The sequence below is a fragment of the Grampus griseus genome, assembly GCF_964374135.1.
Source record: "Grampus griseus genome assembly, chromosome: 7".
In the NCBI taxonomy this organism is placed as follows: domain Eukaryota; kingdom Metazoa; phylum Chordata; class Mammalia; order Artiodactyla; family Delphinidae; genus Grampus; species Grampus griseus.
This window is the reverse complement of record NC_139001.1, coordinates 97,809,388-97,832,587: the sequence shown is the minus strand read 5'-3', so window position 1 is coordinate 97,832,587 and position 23,200 is coordinate 97,809,388. Positions and strand designations below refer to the sequence as shown.

At 39.5% G+C, this 23,200-nt stretch overlaps 1 protein-coding gene across 1 annotated transcript in view; it reads right to left on the bottom strand.

The window, feature by feature from the left end:
• NCKAP5 (NCK associated protein 5) overlaps positions 1 to 23,200 on the bottom strand; it is a gene marked incomplete at its 5' end in the record, with an annotated part of 911,020 nt that overhangs the window by 467,933 nt on the left and 419,887 nt on the right. Inside the window, one exon of the mRNA XM_082658819.1 lies at positions 6,497 to 6,630. Coding sequence (XP_082514945.1) covers positions 6,497 to 6,630 — 134 coding nt within the window. The remainder of the gene's footprint in view (positions 1 to 6,496; positions 6,631 to 23,200) is intronic.

Below are 23,200 nucleotides of genomic sequence, written 5' to 3'. Positions count from 1 at the left end.
ACATGGCCTTTTCAAAAGCCTAAAAAGCATTATAAAACTATAGTGCAATTCAACTTCCTCATTTTTACAAATGAGCGAAATGAGATCCAGAAAGGTCAACTTACTTAACCGCCGTTATTAAGCTAGTTAGAAGTGGGGCTAGAACCAGGTCCTAGAAAACCCATTCAATAGGACAGTGCTCTTTCAAATGAAATTGGAACTAAATTTTATGTTACGATTGTTTTCTCTACCAGGCTTGAATAATAGGTGATATAATTTTCATGTTGTCTACTCAACAATATATAGCTCCGTTAAGAATTCTAAAAACTTGTGACAAGGTCATCATGTCTTATACGGAAGCAGAACTACAAGGGAATCAAGGAATGTTTCATATTAAGTTAGTAACTGCTGAAAAAGGTCTCCTTTCTTTCCATTCTCTATATAATTGATTTTAGCCCCTCTCTGCTGTGCTCAAGTGAGAACTTATACGCCAGATACTAAGATACACATTTCTGACATCAAAGTATGATCCATATTATGTTAACCAAGCATTTAAAGAAGATGCCATGTAAACTCCTTTCTTCCGTCTGCTGCCATCTGAAGAAAAGTTATCATCTGACCAGTGTTGCTTTGCCATTTTAAACTTCTGGTAAATTCACCCAGAGGAGCAAATGAGAGGCCTCCATTTTTATGACAAGTCTCCATTTTTATGACAGCAAGAAATATTGCTGATCATGTGGAAATAGCAACTCCAAATCAATAGAAAATTGCCCTCTACATTCATCAGGAGGAACAGGGCACTGAGGAGAGCCAGCGTCTGTGACGGGTTAAAGCTGATGAAGACTCTGGGACAGGAACAAGTGTAGAAAAGGGGCAGAAGGGCCTGTGCTGTTGACTGCCCAAAGGTCAACTGACGGCTGTCCTCATCTTGTTACATTTCACTCCTTCTAACAATGCAGATAAAATGTTCTTTTAATGTACCAGACAGATAAGGAGGTAGAAGGGACTACGTGGGCAGAACACTGAAGGGCATATTACCTTCTTCAACACACACGTCTACGCCAGATGCCTACAGCTTCCAAATGGGCAGTGGAAAATGAACCCCAGGATTCTATAAAGTCTCTGAGAGCTGATAACGTGAACAGCAACCAGTGAACGAGGCGGGAAAACCAGCTCCATGTACATCTCTTTGAAGTTCAGCAAGCAGCAGACTGCACTTCAGCATAGCAATCAACTGTGAGAGGAGAAATCCCCTTACCGTAAGCAAAGAAATAGCTTCAAGGCAGGAGATAACAGTGCAGGGAGAGAAGGTCAAAACAGGTGCAGAGAAATTCTGGAGGTAGAGAGTGCAAGCCTGGATTCCATCTGGGTGATTTTTAACTATCTTAGTCAATTAGGAGTGACAAAGCTTAATTGTTCCCTTTACTGAAATTTACACTGCATCGTGTAAACACACACACACACACACACACACACACACGCGCACACACACACACACACACACACACACACGCCTGGAACTTTTCAAGGCTGCAGGGAAACAATGATTGATTCCTGATGCTTTGGGTGTGATGTGGTTTGCTAACTGCATATCTTTTATAAAACATGTCTGCTTGATGGTGAGAGTACCAGGTTGATGCTAATTCAAAGCTTCAAATATACTGCAGCATAGAGCTGCCACGTGATAAACACGTGTGTTATTATTGCTAGTATCACTACCCAATCATTAATTTCATCTGATTTGACTCATGCCTTTGCACGATAAGGTACTATTAACAACTACGAAGTCTGGCTGTCCAGAATTTAGACGAACTTTCCCTTCATTTATAGCTAGACTATAAATGTGTTGTTTGGCTCATATATGTACATATGGCTTCTCCATCTGGAGTCTACATTTTTTGAGGAGACATACTATGTTCTATCTTATTGTGCACACAATAAAAGCAGTTGATTGTCCTATGTGAACAGCAGCTTTCAGTAACAGCCTACACATTGATTAGATTGTTTCCAAAGGGACCAACTCAAATACTTGTGCAAATCATGCACGCTTTGCATGAAATCAACTCTGCAGAGTCGCTTATTTCTTCAGAAGTCTGTTTTTTAGAAATCATTGTTACCCCACCTCAATACACCCCACCTGGTTGGAGACATTGTCCCTGGAATCTAACTGATGCACAAACATTTCATTCACTCAAGATGGAGTAATGAAGCTGGGGGTTCAAACGCTAATTATCCTTACATACATAGCCTCAGTTCACCCCATTGACCTTGGCTGGCTCGACAATCACACTTCAAAATGGTTAAAGGGAGGATAAAGACAGTTACGGAATACAGGGGGGATCACAAAGCGAATCCCACATAAAATATGCCCAGCCATGTATACTACACAGACAGTGGGTTAAACAATCCTTATGACATCTGGAAAGCATCTCTGATTTATATCACTAAATAATAAGAGAAGGAAGGAGCAGTCTGAATGATACCAACACCTGCCTTTCAGTACCACCTTACTGCATCTGTCTTGATTCATACCTTCATCTATGGGGAAGGCTTCATTTGAAAGTATCCTTTTTCTTCTCTGTATTTACATTAAAGGAGGTAAATGGTCTAAATTAAGTTTGTTATGGCTGCCTGAATCACCCTCAGTGAAGACAATTTCTGATTTATGAGCTTAGAGCTAATTATGTAACCTCTAGTCACATTTTTTTTAATTGCCCAAATTTTGGACCACTGCTGATCATTATATCCTAATCAGAGGTCAGGAGGAGGAAGGGCTTATGGATGAAGGTTTGGTGATGACATACAAGAGAACTACTCATTTCAAGACTTTCATAGATTTTTATCACCTACGTGATCTCGTTACTCATTACCACAGGTGATCACAAACGCTCAGTTTTGCCTAGTGCGTTTAAGCCGCCAAGCCCATCACCTAACTGAAACTGCATAAGATCAAGCCTCAGAGTAATTCTGAATCGCTCATTCTGACACCTGAATTCTACTTCACACATATACCTAATTGCCCCAGCTTCTAACTTCATTATTCATTTTCCCCTTCAATGCCTCGCATCAGCCCTGAATCTGAGACTCAGAATCTCCTTGACTACTGTTTAGATGCTCCCACGGCTAGAGTACAATCAAACATACCAGAAAAATACCTTACCCAACTCAGCCCGGGCCTCAGCATCTCATGCCTCTGTGCCCTAGGTTCATAAAAGAGGTATTGGAAAAATACAACACATATATATTTACATGTCCCCATGAACTTGAAGTATAGTGCTTAACTTGAGAACCTTTAGCACTGGAGTTCTTCCTACTTTACTTGTTTTCACTTAGGCATAGACCCAGAATTCCTAAATCATATAGTGTGAAATTACTTAACTTCATAGACGTAAGTGACATGGCAGAAGCAGTAATACTTTTACGAATTAATCCTAATTTGCACTATCGTGGACCACTGTCTATTATACCCTTTAATGCCACCTCTGGAGGGACCTATGAGATGCATTCTAGTATGAGTTTATTGCCAAAGATAATGTTTCTCTCTTTAGGGAGTAGTAGCCTTTGTCTACGAGATTAGAATTACATATCCTCTTGTGTTTTCCTTTTAATCTTGTCTGCCATGAATCTTAGAGCTAAATTAAATGTTCACTCTCAGAAAGCATGCTGGGCTGTGTAAGTATGATTACTTCCCCTTTCATGGTCTTTATTTTCCGTTTTTATTTTAACAGTCTTACCGTAAAACTACCTTTTCTTGTAAGTCACTTCGCACCCTTTGAAAAGGTAGGCTATTACATTACTCTAAAAAGTAAACTCATCCCATGAACAATACTCAAAGTATGCCTACATTACATCTCAGGTATCATCATGTACAAAAGGAACTTGTCAACCCGGGAAAAGAAGGAGAAAATTATGACTATGAAAGTTTTAAATTTAATGCAATTATTTGGATTATAGAACTTACTTACATGAGCATTTAGATACTGACCACGTCCAAGGGTGACATGCTCTAGACAAGCTCTGTAATACTGAGAATTTTACAAAGACTTAGATTATAGTAACAGGATTGTTTGAATAAGCCTAACTAGAAACATCTTACAAACCAAAGTTTAAAAGGTAAAAGGCCATCAGCAATGGTTTAGTGGGTCTACTTAAATTATCGTGTAATTATCTTCTCTGCTACATATGCTTTCTCCCCCCATCTTTTGCTGATTTACATTAGTTGTCTGGCTATAACTGGACTTGAACTTTCAATGTCAATGAAGCTTACTAAGAAAACTGATTATGTTGTGGCAAAAAATCTTCACAAAGGCAGTATGTAAAACCACCCACTATTTGTTTTACAAATAATTATCTTCTCTTTCAACCTGGAATGTAGCCTCGGCTCTTGTGCAACTCAAATCTGTATGGGGTTGTCATGTGATTTATAGCAGATGACCAGGCATCGTATGAAAGCAATTTACTGTGCCGGGTGCCTCACGTCCTGTAAATCAATAGCTTGAGTACAGAGACATCTCAATTAGACAGTACAAGGGTAGCAAGATCTGCACCTTCCTTTCTTGTATCATTAAAATGGCAAGTATCGGGCTTCCCTGGTGGCGCAGTGGTTGTGAATCTGCCTGCTGATGCAGGGGACACGGGTTCGTGCCCTGGTCCGGGAAGATCCCACATGCCGCGGAACGGGTGGGCCCGTGAACCATGGCCGCTGAGCCTGTGCGTCCGGAGCCTGTGCTCCGCAACGGGAGAGGCCACAATGGTGAGAGGCCCGTGTACCGCCAAAAAAAAAAAGAACCAAAAAAATGGCAAGTATTACAAAATGGTACTTGTTTTAAAGTTGCTTCGGAGAGTGGGGAAGAGCTATTATTTCAAGTTTGGAGACATAAAGTGAGATTTGCCATCGAATAGAATGAAAAACTGAGCACAAGGGTGTATAAGTAATAGCCTGGGAGGGGTGGAACATGCATTTGTTAAAGTATTGACTGGTGCATTTCTACAGCACCTGTATTATCGTGGGCTCCAAGAGTTGAACAGGGTGTTAAATTATGACTCTGAAACCGAGGAGTCATCCATCCTTCCTACCCTGTTCTTCCAAGATGCCTTTAAACCAAAATTCCAAACATTCGTGGTATGAGCCTCCATGAGATAAATCATCCAAAGGCTCAACTTTGCTCTCTCCCTGCAACGCACCTAAAAATTATGCTGTCAATATAAAAGCCTCATCAATGAGGAAGCACAATTATCCATCACCAATCATATCCAAATCCCAGTGGTAAATGAAAGATAAGACCCACCCCGTTCGCTGAAGAAAATTTTAGGGCAATGTCTCAAACTGGATTCTGCCTGGGATAACCTCATGAGGGAGAAAAGAACCAAAAATTATCTTCCTGGTTTTGCAAATGGTGAAGTGAAACATGAAAATAAAAGCAAACTGTTCCTCATAGGGTGCCCGTATCTGGTCCCAGGACTGTAACTGCACAAGTCTGTGTTTTTTCCATGAAAATGAAGAGATTTTAAATAATAGGTTGAATCTTTACCTGGCCCCATATATATATATATTTTTTTTTAAATTAATTAATTAATTTATTTTTGGCTGCATTGGGTCTTCATTGCAGCACGCGGGCTTTCTCTAGTTGTGGTGAGAGGGGGCTACTCTTCCTTGCGGTGTGCGGGCTCCTCATTGCGGTGGCTTCTCTTGTTGCGGAGCGGGCTCTAGGCACATGGGCTTCAGTAGTTGTGGCTCGCGGGCTCAGTAGTTGTGGCTCGTGGGCTCTAGAGCGCAGGCTCAGTAGTTGTGGCTCGCAGGCTCTAGAGCGCAGGCTCAGTAGTTGTGGCGCACGGGCTCAGATGCTCCGCAGCATGTGGGATCTTCCTAGACCAGGGATTGAACCTGTGTCCCTACATTGGCAGGCAGATTCTTAACCCCTGTGCCACCAGGGAAGTTCTTGGCCCCCTATTAACTGTAATTGAAAGCTGAAAGATTCTTACTGTGCTGGAATTAAATTAAAAAAGAGCTACTTTTCCAGAATCCTTTCAAATTCAAGTTATGTCTTTTTAAAGGAAAGAAACTCATTGATTTTGATTTTTTTTTTTTACAGATTCTAAATATTTACTCTAAATAAGGAGTAAATAAGGAGTAAGAGCTTACTGGATGATTCACATTCTTTCTACCTGAAAATAGGATTATGAGGACCAGTAAAACTGCATTCTCCTGGCTGGCCTTTCACAGATCATGCCAAAAGGCCACACAACCACCACATCTCACTGAAAGATACTTTGGAAAGCCACTGGGGAAGAAAAGACAACCAGCTTCAATAAAGCCAAGACTGAGGTGCAAGCGGAAAGTTCCAGAAAATTGGTCCAAATGCAATCGGATGGTTTGGCTAGAAGAGAAGGTCTAAACTGCTGGTCATTAGCTCCTCAAATGCAACACAAGCTTACACAATGGAAACTCAAGCAAAGGTGTAATTGGCGCAGGGAGAGATGCACCTCCTGAAACAAGATGCTCCACGCAGAACAATACCTGGAGAACTGCTGCTGCAGGCCACGCATCTGAATTCTGTTCCTCTCAGACTCCAGTGTCACCTCCTGCAAGCGCTTCTCACTCTGAAGACGTAAGTGTCTCTCCTCTTCCAATTCATGTATCAGCTTCTCATGCTAGAAAAGGCACATAGGGGATGACTTTTAAGAAACTGTTTCTTAAATATTATAAGATAATAATTACCAGGCACTGTTGGTTACTAAGTGTTAACTTGGACTTCATATATTAATTTCATCCTCATTACAACCTCATCAAGTACATTCTATTATTAATCTCTTATTATCTAGGAAACCAAGGATCAGAGACCTTGAAGTAATCTGTCATTAAAAAAACAGAAGGTAACAGATTTTCAATCCTGGCTGATTTGACTCTAATGTATGAATGATTTCCACTAAACCAGGTGGCTTCTTATGCAGAGATGAAGATTCATGACTGAATAATACTAGCAGATGAATAAGAATTCAAGTAATAATGATAAGTCCATTAGTGCCTGTTCAGGATTATTTCATCTTTTCAATCTCTGGTAAATGCTTTAAAGAGAACACTACTGATTTTTGTAGAAGGACCAGGAACTTCCACTTAATTATACCATGAAGCTGATGAGAATAAGGTTAAAGAATTAGTTTTGTATTTGCCCAATTAGGTTTTCCCAGATAGAAATTGGTTAAGCCACCCTCTTTATGTGTAGTCCTAGAAAGTGAGCTCCTCACACATGGGCATCATAGATTAAAAGGGGGACTGGATGACCCAGAATAGATGGTTCTTCAAAAACGCACTCCAGGAACTGGTAAAAAGCACACAAGCTCAGATCCTGACATTACAGACTGAGCCACGCTATGACTTTTTCATTTTGGTTGTGCTGCTGTTACCACCTGTTTTTTTTTTTTTTTTTTTTTTTTTTTAAGAGCATGTCATGCTATTATGGTTATGGATGTTACTACATTAAGCACTATGTGTTAAGGATAAATATTCCATGATGAAAATCAAAGACTCAATGTCTGCTTATAAGGGACCTACATTCTTAAAGGGAAAGATGGGAAGCATATACTTCAGTCTCCAAATAAATCAGACACTATGACTCTGTACCATGAATCACCCAGATGAAACTTGATCCATTGCATAACTCACGGAGAAAAAATTCTCCTGAGGACCATGAATGAGACAGACCATTCTCGGAAATGAATCAAGGTCCTCTAAAAATACTCCACATCCTGTGCCTTCGACCATGCTCTCCCTCCTGCTTCAAAAGCCCTCTCTATTCAAAGCCTAGGGTTCCTTCCAGGCTCAGCTTACATATCAACTCTTTGCCAGATATATGATTTGCAAACATTTTCTCCCACTCAGTTGGTTGCCTTTCCATTTTGTTGATACCTTCCTTTGCTATGCATAAGCTCTTTAGTTTGATGTAGTCCCACGTGAGTATTTTTACTTTTGGTAACAGATTCAAAAGATCATCACCAAGACTAACGTCAAATAGCTTACCATGTATGTTTACTTTTAGGAATTCTATGGTTTCAGGTCTTACATTCCATTAAGTCTTTAATCCACTTTGAGATAATTTTTGTGTATGGTGTAAGGTAGCAGTCTAGTTTCATTCTTTTGCACGTGGACATCCATTTTCCCCAACACCATTTATTGAAGAGACTTTTTTCCCATTTTACAGTCTTAGCTCCTTTGTCATAAATTAATTGACCATATATGTGTGGCTATGTTTCTAGGCTCTCTATTCAGCTCCATTAGTCTATGTGTCTGTTTTTATGCCAATATCATACTGTTTTGATTACCATAGCTTTGCAATATAATTTGAGCATGTCGTCTCCAGCTTTATTCTTCTTTCTCAAGATTGCTTTGGCTATTTGGGCTCTTTGTGTTCCATACAAATTTTAGGATTGCTTGTTCTATTACTGTGAAAAATGCCATTAGAATTTTGACATGGATTGCATTGAATCTGCAGATTACTTTTGGTACTATGGGCATTTTAATATTAATTCTTCCAATCTATGAGAACTGGAATATTTTTCCATTTACTTGTGTCTTCATTTTCATTCATTAATGTCCTGTAGTTTTCAACATATAGGTCTTTCAACTCATTGGCTAGTTTTATTCTTAGGTATTTTATTCTCTTTGAAGCAAATGTAAATGGGATCATTCTTAATTTCTTAATTGTTAGAAATTATTCTTAATTCTCTTTCTGATAGTTTATTGTTAGTGTAGAGAAATGCACCAGAATTCTGTATATTGATTTTGCATCCTGAGACTTTACTGAATTTATTAGTTTTAACAAGTTTTTTTGTCAGAGTCTTTAGGGTTTTCTATATATAAAATCATGTCTTCCTCAAACAGTGACAGTTTTACTTTTTCCTTTATAATTTGGATGCCTTTTATTTCTTTTTCTTGATTAATTGTTATGGCTAAAACTTTCAATACCATGTTAAATAAAAGTGGCAAGAGTGGACATTTTTGTGTTTTACAGCTTTTCACTGTTGAGTATAATATTAGCTGTGGGTTTGTCATATATGATCTTTCTTATGCTGAGATATGCTCCATCTATACCTACATTGTTGACAGTATTTATTATAAATACATGTTGAATTTTGTCAAATGCTTTTTCTACATCTATTGAGATGACCATATGATTTTTATTCTTCCGTTTGTTAGCATGGTGTATCACGTTGAGTGATTTGTAGGTGTTGAACTAAACTTGCATCTCTGGAATAAATCTCACTCGATCATGGCATATGATCCTTTTAGTGTATTGCTGAATTCAGTTTATTAACATTTTGCTGAGGACTTTTGTGTCTATGGTCATCAGAGCCATGGCCCTTTAATTTTCTTTTCTTGTGGTGTCCTTGTATGGTTTTGGTATCACGGTAATGCTGGTCTCTTAAAATGAGTTTGGAAGTGTTCCCTCCTCTTTGTTTTTTTTTTTAAGAGTTTGAGAAGGACTAGTATTAATTCTTCTTTAAATGTTTGGTAGGATTCACCAGTAAAGCTGTCTGGTCCTGAATTTTTGTTCGTTGGGAGGTTGTTGATTACTCATTCGATTTCTTCCTAGTAAGCAGTCTGCTCAGATTTTCTGTTTCTTCATGATTCAGTCCTGGAAGGTTGTATGTCTCTAGAATTCACCAGTTTCTCCTAGGTTGTCCAATTTGTTGGCATATAACTGTTCACAGTCATCTCTTAAGATCCTTTGTATCTCTGTGGTATGAGTTGTAATGTCTCCTCTTTTGTTTCTTATTTTACTTATTTGAGCCCTCTCTCTTTTTTTGGCAGGGGTGGGAGAGTCTAGCTAAAGATTTGTCAATTTTGTTTATCTTCTCAAAGAGCCAACTCTTAGTTTCATTGATATTTTCTATTGTCTTTTTAGTCTCCATTTCATCTATTTCCACTCTGATCTTTGTTACATCTTTCCTGCTACTAACTTTAAGCTTAGTTGGTTCTTCTTTTTCTAGTTCCTTGAGGTATAAAGTTAGATTGTTTGAGATATTTTCTTTTTTCTTGAAGTAGACATGTTTCACATTTGTGTGATAGGGGTCCTTCTGGGACTCCTAAAACACAAATGTTATTCTGCTTGATGTTGTCCCATAAGTCCCTTAAGCTATCTTCCCTTTTTCAAATTTTTTTTTTTTTTTTTTGCTGCTCTACTTGGATGAATTCTTTTGTCCTGTCTTCGAGATCACTGATGCTTTCTTCTACTTTATCTAGTCTGCTGATGAATGCATTTGGTGTATTTTTCATTTTAGTTATCGTAATCCTCAGCTCTGTTTGGTATTTTCTCATATTTTTCTACCGCTATGGATGTTCTTACTGTGTTCATCTATTCTTCTCCCAAGTGTGGTGAGCATCTTATGACCATTACATTGAACTCTTTATCAGGTAGATTACTAATCTCCACTTCATTAAGGTTTTTTCTGAGGTCTTATCTTATTCTTTCATTTGGAACATATTGTTCTGTTTCTTCATTTTGCTTGACTCTCTGTGTTTGTTTCTGTGTATTAGGTGAAACGCCTACCTTTCCCTGTCTTGAAGGACTGGTCACCAGATATAAAATCTGTGACATCAGCCACATGTAAAAGCTCTCCTCCAAGAGATGCTGGCACTCTGGAGCACAGCACAGAGAGTGAAGAGAACACCCGCCTTCCAAGGCCTTTGAAAAGGTTTACAGTCAGTCCTCTGATGTGTGCTTAATTAGAAGCCTGCCCCTCACATTGCAGCTGTTCTGATAAGCTTATAGGCCTCGTTCACAGACAGACTGAGCTCCAGGGTCTGTTGCTGCTTGCTGTGTCCTCAAGGTGGTAGCTGTTTAAGAACACTTTCTCTGTTGGGTATGGTCCTGTGGGACCCATGAGTGTAAGCCCTGCTGGCTTTCAGAGCCAGTTGATATAGAGGTGTCCCCTGGTGGCTGCTGCAGAAATCAGGGCACCAGACAAGGATATGAGCTCCTTTCTGGAAAATGCCGGGAAGCTGGAGTGAGGGAGAGGGAGAATGTAAAGATTATGTCCACCAGCCTTCATTCCCTGAGAGCGTTTCTCTGGGCCTCCCCTCCAGCCAAAGCTCCTGGACACACAAATGGGCTTCCTTCTCAGAAAGACTGCGGGTGTTTCGGTCTGCTATCTGTACAGTGTGCTGGGGGCAGTAGCCTGCCAAGAACGCTCTCTCCGATTGTTGCACTGCCATGAAACCAGGAAAGCAAGCCCCTTGGCCTTTAGAACCAGGTGTTCAAGGGGTGTCCCCTGGGTGCCACCACAAAACTGGGATACGAGATGCAAAAACTAGGGCACCAGATGTGTGTGAAAACTCTCCTCTGGAGACACTGGCACCGGGGAGCTTAGCAGAGGGAGAGCACAATGACGGCACCCTCTGTGGACGGCGATGGAGGAAGATCCTGAACTTACCTCCCTGCACAGACACCCCAAATCTACGCTACATCTTGGACCACCTCCTAACACTTATTTTAAAAGTACACATTTGCCACAGTGCAATAGAGGGACAGTTTGAGCATGATGCGAATCTCACATTTGCTTAGGCCCAATCTCAATCATGAGAAACACAAGTGAACACAGAAAACTGCACCCGGCTGAAGCTAGTGTAGAAATACACAATCGCACACATCACAGATAGATGGACCAGTGACCTCTGTCCATCACGGATGTTATGAGCTGCCCCATCCATATCGGAAGGTACCACTTGCCCTCTGACTTTACTCAGCCTTCTTTCCATTGATTCACAATAACTCACAAGCTGCAGCCCTTCCCATGACCGCTCCCACAAGCAAACTGCATGTCTGTTTCAAGGTAAAGTACCATATTTATTGTATTATTTCTATATTTCTTAACCACTTAACATTGTAAAACTCAGCTGCCATTTATATTAGATGCCTATCTTTTTTTGTGTCACTGACAAAGTTTTTGAGCACTGTGTCCCTGGTTTCATTTTTCCCACAAGCCCCGTGCAGTGATTTTTAGGAACACATATGTCATATTATAGCAGAGCTATACATCATGGTGAAGAAAAAGAAAACTGTATCAAGAGTAGGATTCCAAAGCCCCTTCATTCTTTGGGCACAAACAAAGAATTGGACCTCAACAAAGAAACAAACATAAAAGCAAAAGGAAAGGTATTTTAATTCCAAGTCTTTGTTCTACCAAATGATCGTGTCTATATCTCATAGCCTTCACAAAGACTTAAACTTCCTCAATTACTATCCTCTGATTAAACCTCCAGCAAAGGAGACTCCACAATTTCCCTGGGTAATCCATTTTATTTTTTTAAACTCCTCTCCTGCTAATTTCTCTAAGACTTGCTTAAATTCTTTCAAGTATCAAAAAGCCATTTCTCTCTGTATGTTCCCAGGAAATGGAGAAAAATCTACAGGTTCTATCATCATTTCCTAATTTAATAAAGAATTCTTCTTAGAAGAAGAGCTGTGTACACACCCACATGGATTCATTCATTCACTCAGTAAGTTTTTACTGAACAGCTACTATGTGCAAGACACTGGACCAGAGCAAGAGACCGGCAATGAGACCAAAAGACGTGGTTCCTGACTGCAGTGGACTTACACACTAGTGGACATGGCAGGTGCTAAATGAAGTATCACACAGATAAATGTATCAATATAAACTGATGGATAATTAAGAGTTTGCTGAAAGATGACAGCCAGAGGAACTGACTTTGTTCAGTGCGTTAGGGGAAGGCTTCTCTGAGGAATTCATACATAAACTGAGACCTCTGTGATGACCAGGAGTTACCTGGGGAAGAGAAGGGATCGGCACTGTAGGCAGAATGAGTAGCAAATGGGAAGTCTTTAGTTACATAGGAAAAGAACAAAGAGAAGTCCAATGTGCCTGGAGCCTGGTGAGCAAGGGGACGGGAGTGCCATACGATATAGCTAGAAGGAGCCGGGGGATGAAGAAGGTTCTATTAAGGATGTGAGATTATATTCTGAGTAGAACAGTAACGCTTTACCAAGGTTTAATCAAGTAAATGATAAGCTCTGATGAAGATTTTGCAAAGATCATCTGACTACTGTGTGGAAAAAGAACTGAACTAAGAGGCTGAACAACAACAGAATGGGAAGGTATTTAAATAAGAGTGTGGTGAATGCTACCAGCTACTAGTTTAGACTGTACCATTTGCTAGTCAAGCAGGTTTGGACAAGCCACTTAACTTGAAACATATGCTTTAAGCTAGTTTCTTCTGCATATTGGGGAGAGTAAAATCGCCCAAGCCAATTTCATAGTATCATTGTGAGGAATGAGTAAAACAACATATAGAAAAGCACTGCAAAATCTTGAAAGTCCCATATAAAAATAAGATATGGCTAACTGGAATTATACAGCTTATATCATTTGATAAAGTTACTTTTGATAAATTCTATAAGCATTTTAGTCTTTCACGATCACTATATATTAAATAAATATCGTAGTTACGTATTTCTTTTAACAATCTCAAAAATGTGCTTTTTAAGCAGATCATATGTTAATACTGAGGGGAAGAACATTTTAAATTACATTTTAATCTAAGAACTGAGAGACCAGCTTAATCACAGATGTCATCTAGAATGCATATAACCCTGTGGCTGGACTGCCCGAAAGACATAATTTTTCAGTTCCATTACCTAGTACGATCTTAAACAGATGGCTTGATCTGTGATGTGCCAAAATGTCAGGAGTTAATATCAAGCCATTAACACTTGATTGCAAAGATAGAAAGCCAAGAAGTACCTCTATCCTAGGTCTAATTATATTTGGTGACCCTAGTTACATTCACGGGTGATATTACTGGCAAAGTTAGTAACAGAAGAGTCAAAGAATTTAGAAAGAGGAGTTTACGTGCTGTGAAAGTTCTAGTGCCACCATGCACGGTCATGTGTCAGGTGAAACATGCACTACAGCAAGAGTGGTACCTCCCACCTATGCTCCAAGCATTCCGTGTAAGTCCTGCTTAATGAACGACATCAGGCATCAACTCATCTAGAGGTATTCTACCCTGACATGAGGCTTAAAGGTACATGATACTCTATACTGGGTTGGCCAGAAAGTTCATTTGGGTTTCCCCGTAACACCTTATGGAAAAACCTGAACAAACTTGTTGGCTAACACAGTAGAAAGGTATTCACTATATGTTTCTGTTTCGAAAGATTTCCTGAAATGTGTTCAAGTTATAATATTCTTGTTGAATAATATTTTATAATCAAAGGATCACAGGAAAAATATTAACTCTCTTGGATGATAAAAGAATCTAAAAGATAGTGAGAAATGAACAAAGGCCATTAGAGAAGGCCACTCGGATTAAATAATATTCCTGGGTACTGACGAAAAAAATATATGAACTCATTCAAGAAATGTGGAATCTGGCAAACTAGCTCATACTATGCCATGGAGATTTTAGGTAAAAAGACTATTAGAAAAGCACATTTGATTCAGTGACACACACATAAAGCACGGCAGTAAGACCCAGTCACCCCAAACTTCAAGATCTGATTAGATTTGCTTATTAATTGGTATCCAGACAGCCACAGATATTGCCATGTGTTCACCAATCAACATACACTGTATACCGAAACATTTTAAGATTACCCAGATTCAGAAAAACCATTCTGATTCTCATGCTACCTACTGAGAACCTAAAATTGACAAGTGATTCTTTTCTTCAGAAGTCCATAAACCAAACACACATCAGCCACAAAATTAAACTGCTGTTTTCATGAAAACTGATTTTTAATGGAAAAACTCTACGTTAACCGATTTCTATCAAGCCACTATGAAAATGGGTCTAAATTAAGCTATAGTTATTACCTCTAATTGCAGCCTCATTTTTGCTATTTACACAAACTGCAATATATTTTCCCCATAAGGCTTCCTGAATTCAATATCCCCATTAGTTATGAAAGATCCAGTTATCCTAGAGGCAGAGAAACAGATAAGGAACTTAAGAATTGATTTTTTTAAAGCCCGTACTGTTGGCTGTAACAGAAGAATCAGAATCAGATTTTGAGACGCTAGGATAAAAGCCGCCCTATATACATCTGCAGTGCTGATAACATCGCCCAAGAGAGACAAAGCTTTTATTCTAACAAACGAGCAAAAGAAAAAAAACATACAGAGCTTGGTTTAAAAATAATTGAGAGGAAGGAAGAAAGGGTGAGGGAGAAAAATAAAGGAAAGGGGGCGGGGGGTAATTTCAAGGGTAAAGGAGACAGATGGGCACTTAGGAGGATCTTAAAAATATCCTCAATGCTAGACAGGAGCTCTAAAAGGGAAGTGTCACAGGTGAATCACTCCATACGATTACGTTTTCTAAGGCAAAAATTATCTATATGTTTATCACTTATCAAAAAGATACATATATGTATTTTATGGGAGGAGTATTTTCAGGGTGGGTTGTGCAGAAAAGCACAATAAAATGAAGGTTGGGTATGTCAAGGTTGATACGGATTATAAAGGCATGTGGGAACAAATCATAACAAATGATGGTATCCTGCAAAGAGAGCAAATTAAGTTGTCTTTTTCTTATAGTCAGCGATCTTTATGACTTATCAAATAGGGCTACAAGTGAAGAATAAAGTGGTAATACGGCATCCACAGTATAAAGTAATGCAGTTTTGATTTTATTATCATACGGCTAAAAAAAAATGGGACAGAAAGCTATGCATTGATCCACAGCCCACAGCTTTCATTACTTTAAAGTATCGTGAATTTCACCACCATGATTCCTGTGAAAGCACCACAGGAGAGGCTAGTAGTCTGGGTTATTATCGTTTTGGTTCTCCCATTATTTTACTGGGCAACTTTGGGAAATACACTGACTGTCTTTGGACCTCTTTCTAAAATGTTAAGATCCCTTTCAACTCTCACATCCAATGCTCACGCAGGCATCCATGAAATTAGCCACAATCACAGCGATGGGGTTTAGGACAGATTACCCCTAAATATGGCACCTTGGCATATTGGATATCTTAAGCTGAAGGAGTTTGAGAAAACAGCAGAGGTTGCTCTGACCTTCCCCAACTCCTTCCTGCGTCTTCCCCAAAACAGGTCATAAAACCCTCACATGAGAGACGTCCTCCTTATACTCAGGAAGAAGGAAGACATTCTTATCACCAGACACAGAGAATTTCGGGCCAAGAAATCTATACCAGGCTTCCCTGGTGGCGCAGTGGTTGAGAGTCCGCCTGCCAATGCAGGGGACACGGGTTCGTGCCCCGGTCCGGGAAGATCCCACATGCCGCGGAGCGGCTGGGCCCGTGAGCCATGGCCGCTGGGCCTGCGCGTCCGGAGCCTGTGCTCCGCTATGGGAGAGGTCACAACAGTGAGAGGCCCACGTACCGCAAATAAAAAATAAAAAAAGCAATCTATACAAACAAACCTTGTTAAACTAACCCTTATCTTACTAGTATTCTTCACCACTTACTACCCCTAGTCCACACCCCTCTGTCTTGTCAATTCTTCACAAATTGATTATTATTTTTTTTAATCTAAAAGGTAGAAAAAGCTTCCTGCTCTGATCACCTCTTTGGGTCTTCATTTTCTTGTGAAGCCTCCTGTGGACACATAAAAATTCAATACAAGGTAAACAACAAGGTCCTACTGTATAGCACAGGGAACTGTATTCAATATCCTGTAATAAACCATAATGGAAAAGACTGTGTGCGTGCGTGTGTGTGTGTGTGTGTGTGTGTGTGTGTGTGTGTAACTGAATCACTTTCCTGTATGGGAGAAATTAAAGCAACATTGTAAATCAACTATACTTCAATAAAATAAAAATTTAAAAAATCAACAAAATGTGTTTCTCTCCTGTTATTCTGTCTTATATGATTTTAATTCTTAGGCCTAGCCAGAGACCAAAGAGAGTAGAGGAAAATTTCTCTTCTCCTACAACAACAAGGAAAACATAGATACTAATGGTACAAAGAGTATAATGAGGGGAAACATAATATCTATAAGTCAGGGGGGTGTATATATGTTGGGGGTTAGTCATAGTATGGATTTCATCCTATGTAAGGATGAAGGCGACTTGGCATCCCCGTAGGGACAGTGAGGTAGGTGAAGCTGTAGATTTAAGAGGGTAAGGTTGTGGTTTTCTTGGCTAGTGTAAAACAGGAATGGCAATGTTAAAAGATGACATTGGGCATCACACAACTGGGAAAAAAGGTGATGAAACTTAGACCCCAGAGGCATTGGTTTTCATTTGGTTCCCGAACAACTGCAGGTTTCAGTAGATCTGCAGGAGGATAGCAGGATCTAAATGTTTGAGCAAGAGGATTCCTCCTCAGGGTGGACCCCAGAAATGAAAGACAACTGTAATAGGGACCAGTTGGCAGAAGTGACTGCTCCCTTTTTTTATTATTATTACTGTCATTCGTTAGCAATGGTTCTCTGAGTTGGAAAAGGCCTTCCTTAGGATATTCTAGCTCACTGACTTTCTGACTTCAACAAGCTTCTCAGAAAATCATTTTCTTCCAAGTCTTCGAATATCTGATGATTATGGGGGACGACCAAGGAAAGTAAGACATGGAGTAATGAAGTGAGCAGAAGCTTGGTTTCCATTGTCCGCTGCCAAATTCAGACACACTCTTTCCCTTACCCCAATCACTTCCTTGAGTTTATTCGATCAAAAGGCCGAATTTTCAACTTTACTTAGAAAAAAGCTTCATTTACCCAACCACTGGGTCCTTTTATGATAGGTCAATGACTCCTTTTCCTTCTCTGGTCACAGATCTTTCTCTGTTGTCATGTTAAATGATCACAATTAACAGTAGCTATTAATTATTCTATCCCTCTGGGGGTTCTCAGAAGTCAATTTTATTAAGTTCCTTCCTACTTGATCGAAGTCTCAAGTGTTCTTTTCTGTTCTGTGGATACAGCATATTTCATACAAGGAAGGGGGAGAATTTCAGTTCTTTGGGGGATTTTTACTTCCAGCCCTGAACCAATCCATGAGGCCCTAGATTTATTTATTCTCCATTTTATCCTCACTCTTTTCCTTATCTACCTTTACCCCACAACGACCAGTGGAGAATGAATGGATTTCTTCAGCAGACTTAGTTTCCATTACAAACTTTGCGTCACTATATTTCTCTCCTCACTCCTTATTGTGGAGGATTCCAAGATCTCTTATTGTCCCTTCTGCACTCCGCTCTGGAACTTCAGCTCTACTGACTACAAAAGTTAACAGGTGCTCTGCCTTCTCCGCTCTGTTGTCTCTCTTACTTCACTGCCCACCTAATTTATGGTTTATCTCATACGTTGGTGTCCTTAATATAATTTTTAAAAAGCTAAGGTGAATATGTCATATGGTTTGCTAAGCGTTTCCTATATAATTATCTCCTGTCTCTTCAAAGAGCATCCTCTTCTTGAGGCAGAGATTGAGGCTTGCACTTGGTAATGAAACCCCACAGAAGGTTAGCACATCACTGAGCATTCTAGAAGTGTCCAATACATTCTTGTTGAGTTAAACTGAATCCTATTGACCTCCCACTATTTCCTCTCCCTTAGTTGGCCACTAGTTCTAGGTTTGCAGAGTCTGTATCTGTGACAACTTTCAGTCTTTGCTCTGAGGACAATGTAATGAGATTTTCTTTGGTTTAAAAACCCCAAAAATACATGTCACCCGGTTTGTCATTTTCTTTTCCCTTACCATTGCCTTTGTTTGGTCTGATTTTTTGCCCTCTCCTAACAGCCCATAGATTGTAACCCCGAACTTCAGATTCAAATCTTTTCTTTGATTAGTCACTTTCACTCCTCAACTATTAAGTCAAAAATTTCCTTTCTTAGAGGATTTGCTGTGGCCTCCTTAAGAAGCATGTATAATTCCATTATATTTTTTAGGCTAGTACATTTTACTGTTCTTTTGTTCACACTACTAGATTTTACAGAATGGTAGGAGGGAAAAACTATTCAGACAAAGAACCCTTTTTTTTCCCCTGTGATTGGAAACCTTATATTCCTGCCTTTTTTCAGTGAATGGGTGTAATTATGTGTATGGGAAATTAGAGTATTTGCTATGATAATTATTCACTCCTATCAAATAGGAGAATAATTATAATGTCAGCAACAGACTGTACAAGGTATTACCAGAGCTTTCCTTTTAAATCTGCCAGAGAAATGGCTTCTGGGACCTCAGTAATTAATATTGATTTCTCAAAAATACTTTTTATTCATTTGGAAGACACACTAGAATGCCTTCATACTTCCAATTTCATTGTGGAAAACTCCATCTGAATATTGTTTTAAACAAGGCCCTGAGAACATATGGATAGACTTCTACATAGCCAGCTTCCATTATTTTATGACACTAGACTATCTTAGAAACATAAAATTTCAAAACGACACGATTTTTAGCAGTACCCCTTATCCTTGTTAGCAAATACAAACTTTCACATTCTATCATTCCATTAAAAGGTCAGCTATAATATTTAAAAGATCAATGTGGAACTAATCACAAGTTCTGGTTCAACGCTTTAGTATTTCATTTCATACAACTAGCAAAGCTAGAAGAAATTGAAAATGCTACACACTGAATAATTATAGTTTGTGTTATTTTGGAGAGGTAAGGTTAAACGGAAATTTCATTTTTATGGGGAAATCATTAAAGACCTATAAATGAGCTGACTGAGCACCGTTAATCTATAGGAAGGGAAAATGTGTATTATGAAAAGACGATCTGAGCACTTTTTTGAAAAGTGTACTTAACCCTTGGTTAATCACATAAATGGAAGAGAAGGTTATGATAGATAATCTCAGTTCCTGAGTGGTGGGAGATAGTCACAAGAGGAAGCAAATAGAAAACATGGCTCCATGTAGCACAAATAATGTCATGAAAAATAGGCCAATGGAGACTATAGTTACCACTAACAGAATGTCTGTCACACGGCTGAGTACAGAAAAGCTTGCAGTAGATACTCCTGCATCATGACTCCAGGTCGTTGGTATGCAATTTAAGTGAGCATCAGAAATGACGTTCTCAGATGCTTTTTTTAAACAACACTTTTTTTTTTTTTTGGCAGTACGCGGGCTTCTCACTGCTGTGGCCCCTCCTGCCGCGGAGCACAGGCTCCGGACGCGCAGGCCCAGCGGCCACGGCTCATGGGCCCAGCCGCTCTGCGGCACGCGGGATCCTCCCGGACCGGGGCACGAACCCGTGTCCCCTGCATCGGCAGGCGGACTCCCAACCACTGCGCCACCAGGGAAGCCCCTCAGATGCTTTTTTTGTAATTGCCTGGCTTCTCCCCCGTTTCCACTTCTGGCTGAATGCTTAGCCCTTTCTCATTTGGAAGTGTTCTCTCCTAGATGGCTTAGACCGGAATGAACACAACCAAGCTATTCGACTAGGTTTCCACGTGGAAACTTATGGATCTTCTATAGCTCTTACAATCAAAAGGAAATGGAAGTCTTTACACTTGGAAAGGCACTTTAGATCACCAAGTCCAACTGAGGCCCTAAAAGGTGCTAACTGTCCAGGCGCACCCAGCCCACCCCAACTCTTTGTCTCAGTGCAAAGGAGATCAAACCTCCTCTGCAAAGTCTCCCCTCCCAGGTAACTGAGTGAAAAGCAAATTTTCAGGAGCTTGGTGGAATTGTTCTTCTGGAACAGTAGGATTTATATGTAAAACTTTTACTTACATTTACCAATTACTTTCTTTTGCAACATAAACCTTTATATATAAGCTCAAAATTAAACCCCTACATGAAGACAGAAAAGCAACTGGCAAGACCATAATGCATTTCAATCGTTCTTACATTCGTATCTTTAAAAGCCCTCTTGGAAAAATTTGTCTCCTTCTTCGGAAAGCAACAATGTTAAATGTTTGTTTGTTTTTACCAAGTTGTGAATGTTATGAAATGTGCTTCCTTCACTTTTGCAGGTATAGAATATTGATGTGTTGTGTATATTTCTATAAAGCTAGGACTCTCAAAGTTTTTGACCAAAGAATTGGATTCGACATGTACAAAGAAAATGGTTCCAATTAGTGAGATGTAACTGTTATTAATTGCTATGGCCAAGCAAAACATGGATGTCATCACACAGGCAGGCCATTCATCACATCCACATGCCTTGAACAGTAGCTCTCATCTCTTAGACCAGGAAGAATTACATATAGTTCACAATTTACAAAGGAATCAGTATACTGAACATTACTTATAAGGCGCTATTGAATAAATAAAAGCACAACTACTATAATACTGGGACTCCGTGGCTTTATTTTAGTTTCCTCTTAATGTAAAAAAGAATGCATCTACTCAACAAGATGGTGGCCACTGGTATTCAATTTGATCATGGCTGGTGGCAGCAGCCCCACTGATGTGTAGGACAAGGATATACGTATATTACATACATTTAAAGAGTGCCTATGTCGTCACAGAGAAACTATAAAAGCAATTCCAGGACGAATCAATCGAGTGAGAATGAAAGAGAAAAAAAAAAGGAATATGCCTATATCACGAATAAGAATGATATTAACGATGAATCCAGACTGAGTGTTCTAAGCACGTTTCAGGAATCTCACCGTATCTCACAACACACTGGAATGTAGGCACTATTTCCAAAACAATTTTCTTTTAAGATTATGAAGCTGAGGCCACAGGAACTAAACAGCAGAGCCAGAGTCTGAGCTTAGGCAACCTGATTTCAGGGTCTTAGAGCTTGACTGCCTCTCCTTACAAGTACCAAAGAGTTTCTGTCCTGGTCCAGTGAACTTTCTTTTTAATTTTTATTTTGTATTGGAGTATAGTCGATTAATAATATTGTGTTAGTTTCAGGTGTAAAATTATTATTATTATTATTTTTTCTTTCTGGCCATGCTGCATGCAGGATCTTAGTTCCCCGACCAGGGATTGAACCCATGCCCCCTGCAGTGGAAGCTCAGAGTCTAACCAACGGACCGCTGGGGAATTCCCCATGGTCGAGTGAACTTTCATCTCAACCAGTGAACCAACTGTCTCTCCCTTTCCATGACCTGTTAGAGATTATGGGGTATAAAACAGATTAAGAGACAGTCTTAAAAAAAGAGAGCGATGGTCTTTGCCATTAAGAATATTATAATGCTTTGAGACCGCCTAGAGGGGTGGGATAGGGAGGGTGGGAGGGAGGGAGACGCAAGAGGGAAGAGATATGGGAACATATGTATATGTATAACTGATTCACTTTGTTATAAAGCAGAAACTAACAACAAAAAAAAGAAAAGACAATTAAAAAAAAAAGAATATTATAATGATCACACATCAAACAACTGGCTGGCAGGACATGAGTATCTAGAGCAGATGTCTGCGAACTTTCTCTGTATGAGACCAGATGGTAAATATTTTAGGCTTTGTAAGTCTCATAGTCTCTGTGGCAGAACTACTCAGTTCTGCCCTGGTAGCATGCAAATCGGCATAGACAATACTTTAATGAATGGGTGTGGATGTGTTCCAATAATCTATTTCCAAAACCAGGTGGGAAGGGGGGCAGCTCAGTCATTGTTTTCAGACCCTTCAACAAGATTACTAGTTGACATCTCATGAAAAGGAAGGAATCCTAATCATTTCTTTTCCAGGAGGTGGTATTTCTTTATCCAAAATCCATCAACTCCCCAGAAGCCACAGGGGTACGGAGCAGTCTTATTACTGTTGAGGAACAAACACAATTTTATACACCGTCCCTCAAATGTAATGAAACTGTAGCCACCGTCGACATGCCAAAAATTACTTTTGTGTTTTCCAAAAAGGATAGATCTTTTAGCAATTCTGGAAATCATGTAATATTTGTGCTTGTCATAGTGCTGGGAACAAATCTCTCGTCTATCCCTCTGTGATCCCATCTCTGTACAAAGGCACCAGTTTCGTGTTATCCTTAGAATTACATTCTACCGTCTGGTGCTGAGCCATTAGCCAATGTCTCTTCTTATTCTCACTTAGGAATAGATATCCACCTCTCCCCCAAGAGAAAGGATAGTCTATAGTCATGCGCAGCCAGTGTTGTTTAGTGTTAGAGATTATTCAAGTTACTTTAAATCAACAACAATTTACAAAGGACCTTCTTCATGTCACACTAATCTCAGTATTAGATAATTTTGAATATTAGTCATAACATATGGATAGATAAATGATTATTTAGTCATATAGATAAAATTTTGCTTTTCTGTAATTCTCCCAGAGCCTATGCGACTTAATTCTGACAGGAGATGACACCTTTAAATGCTCT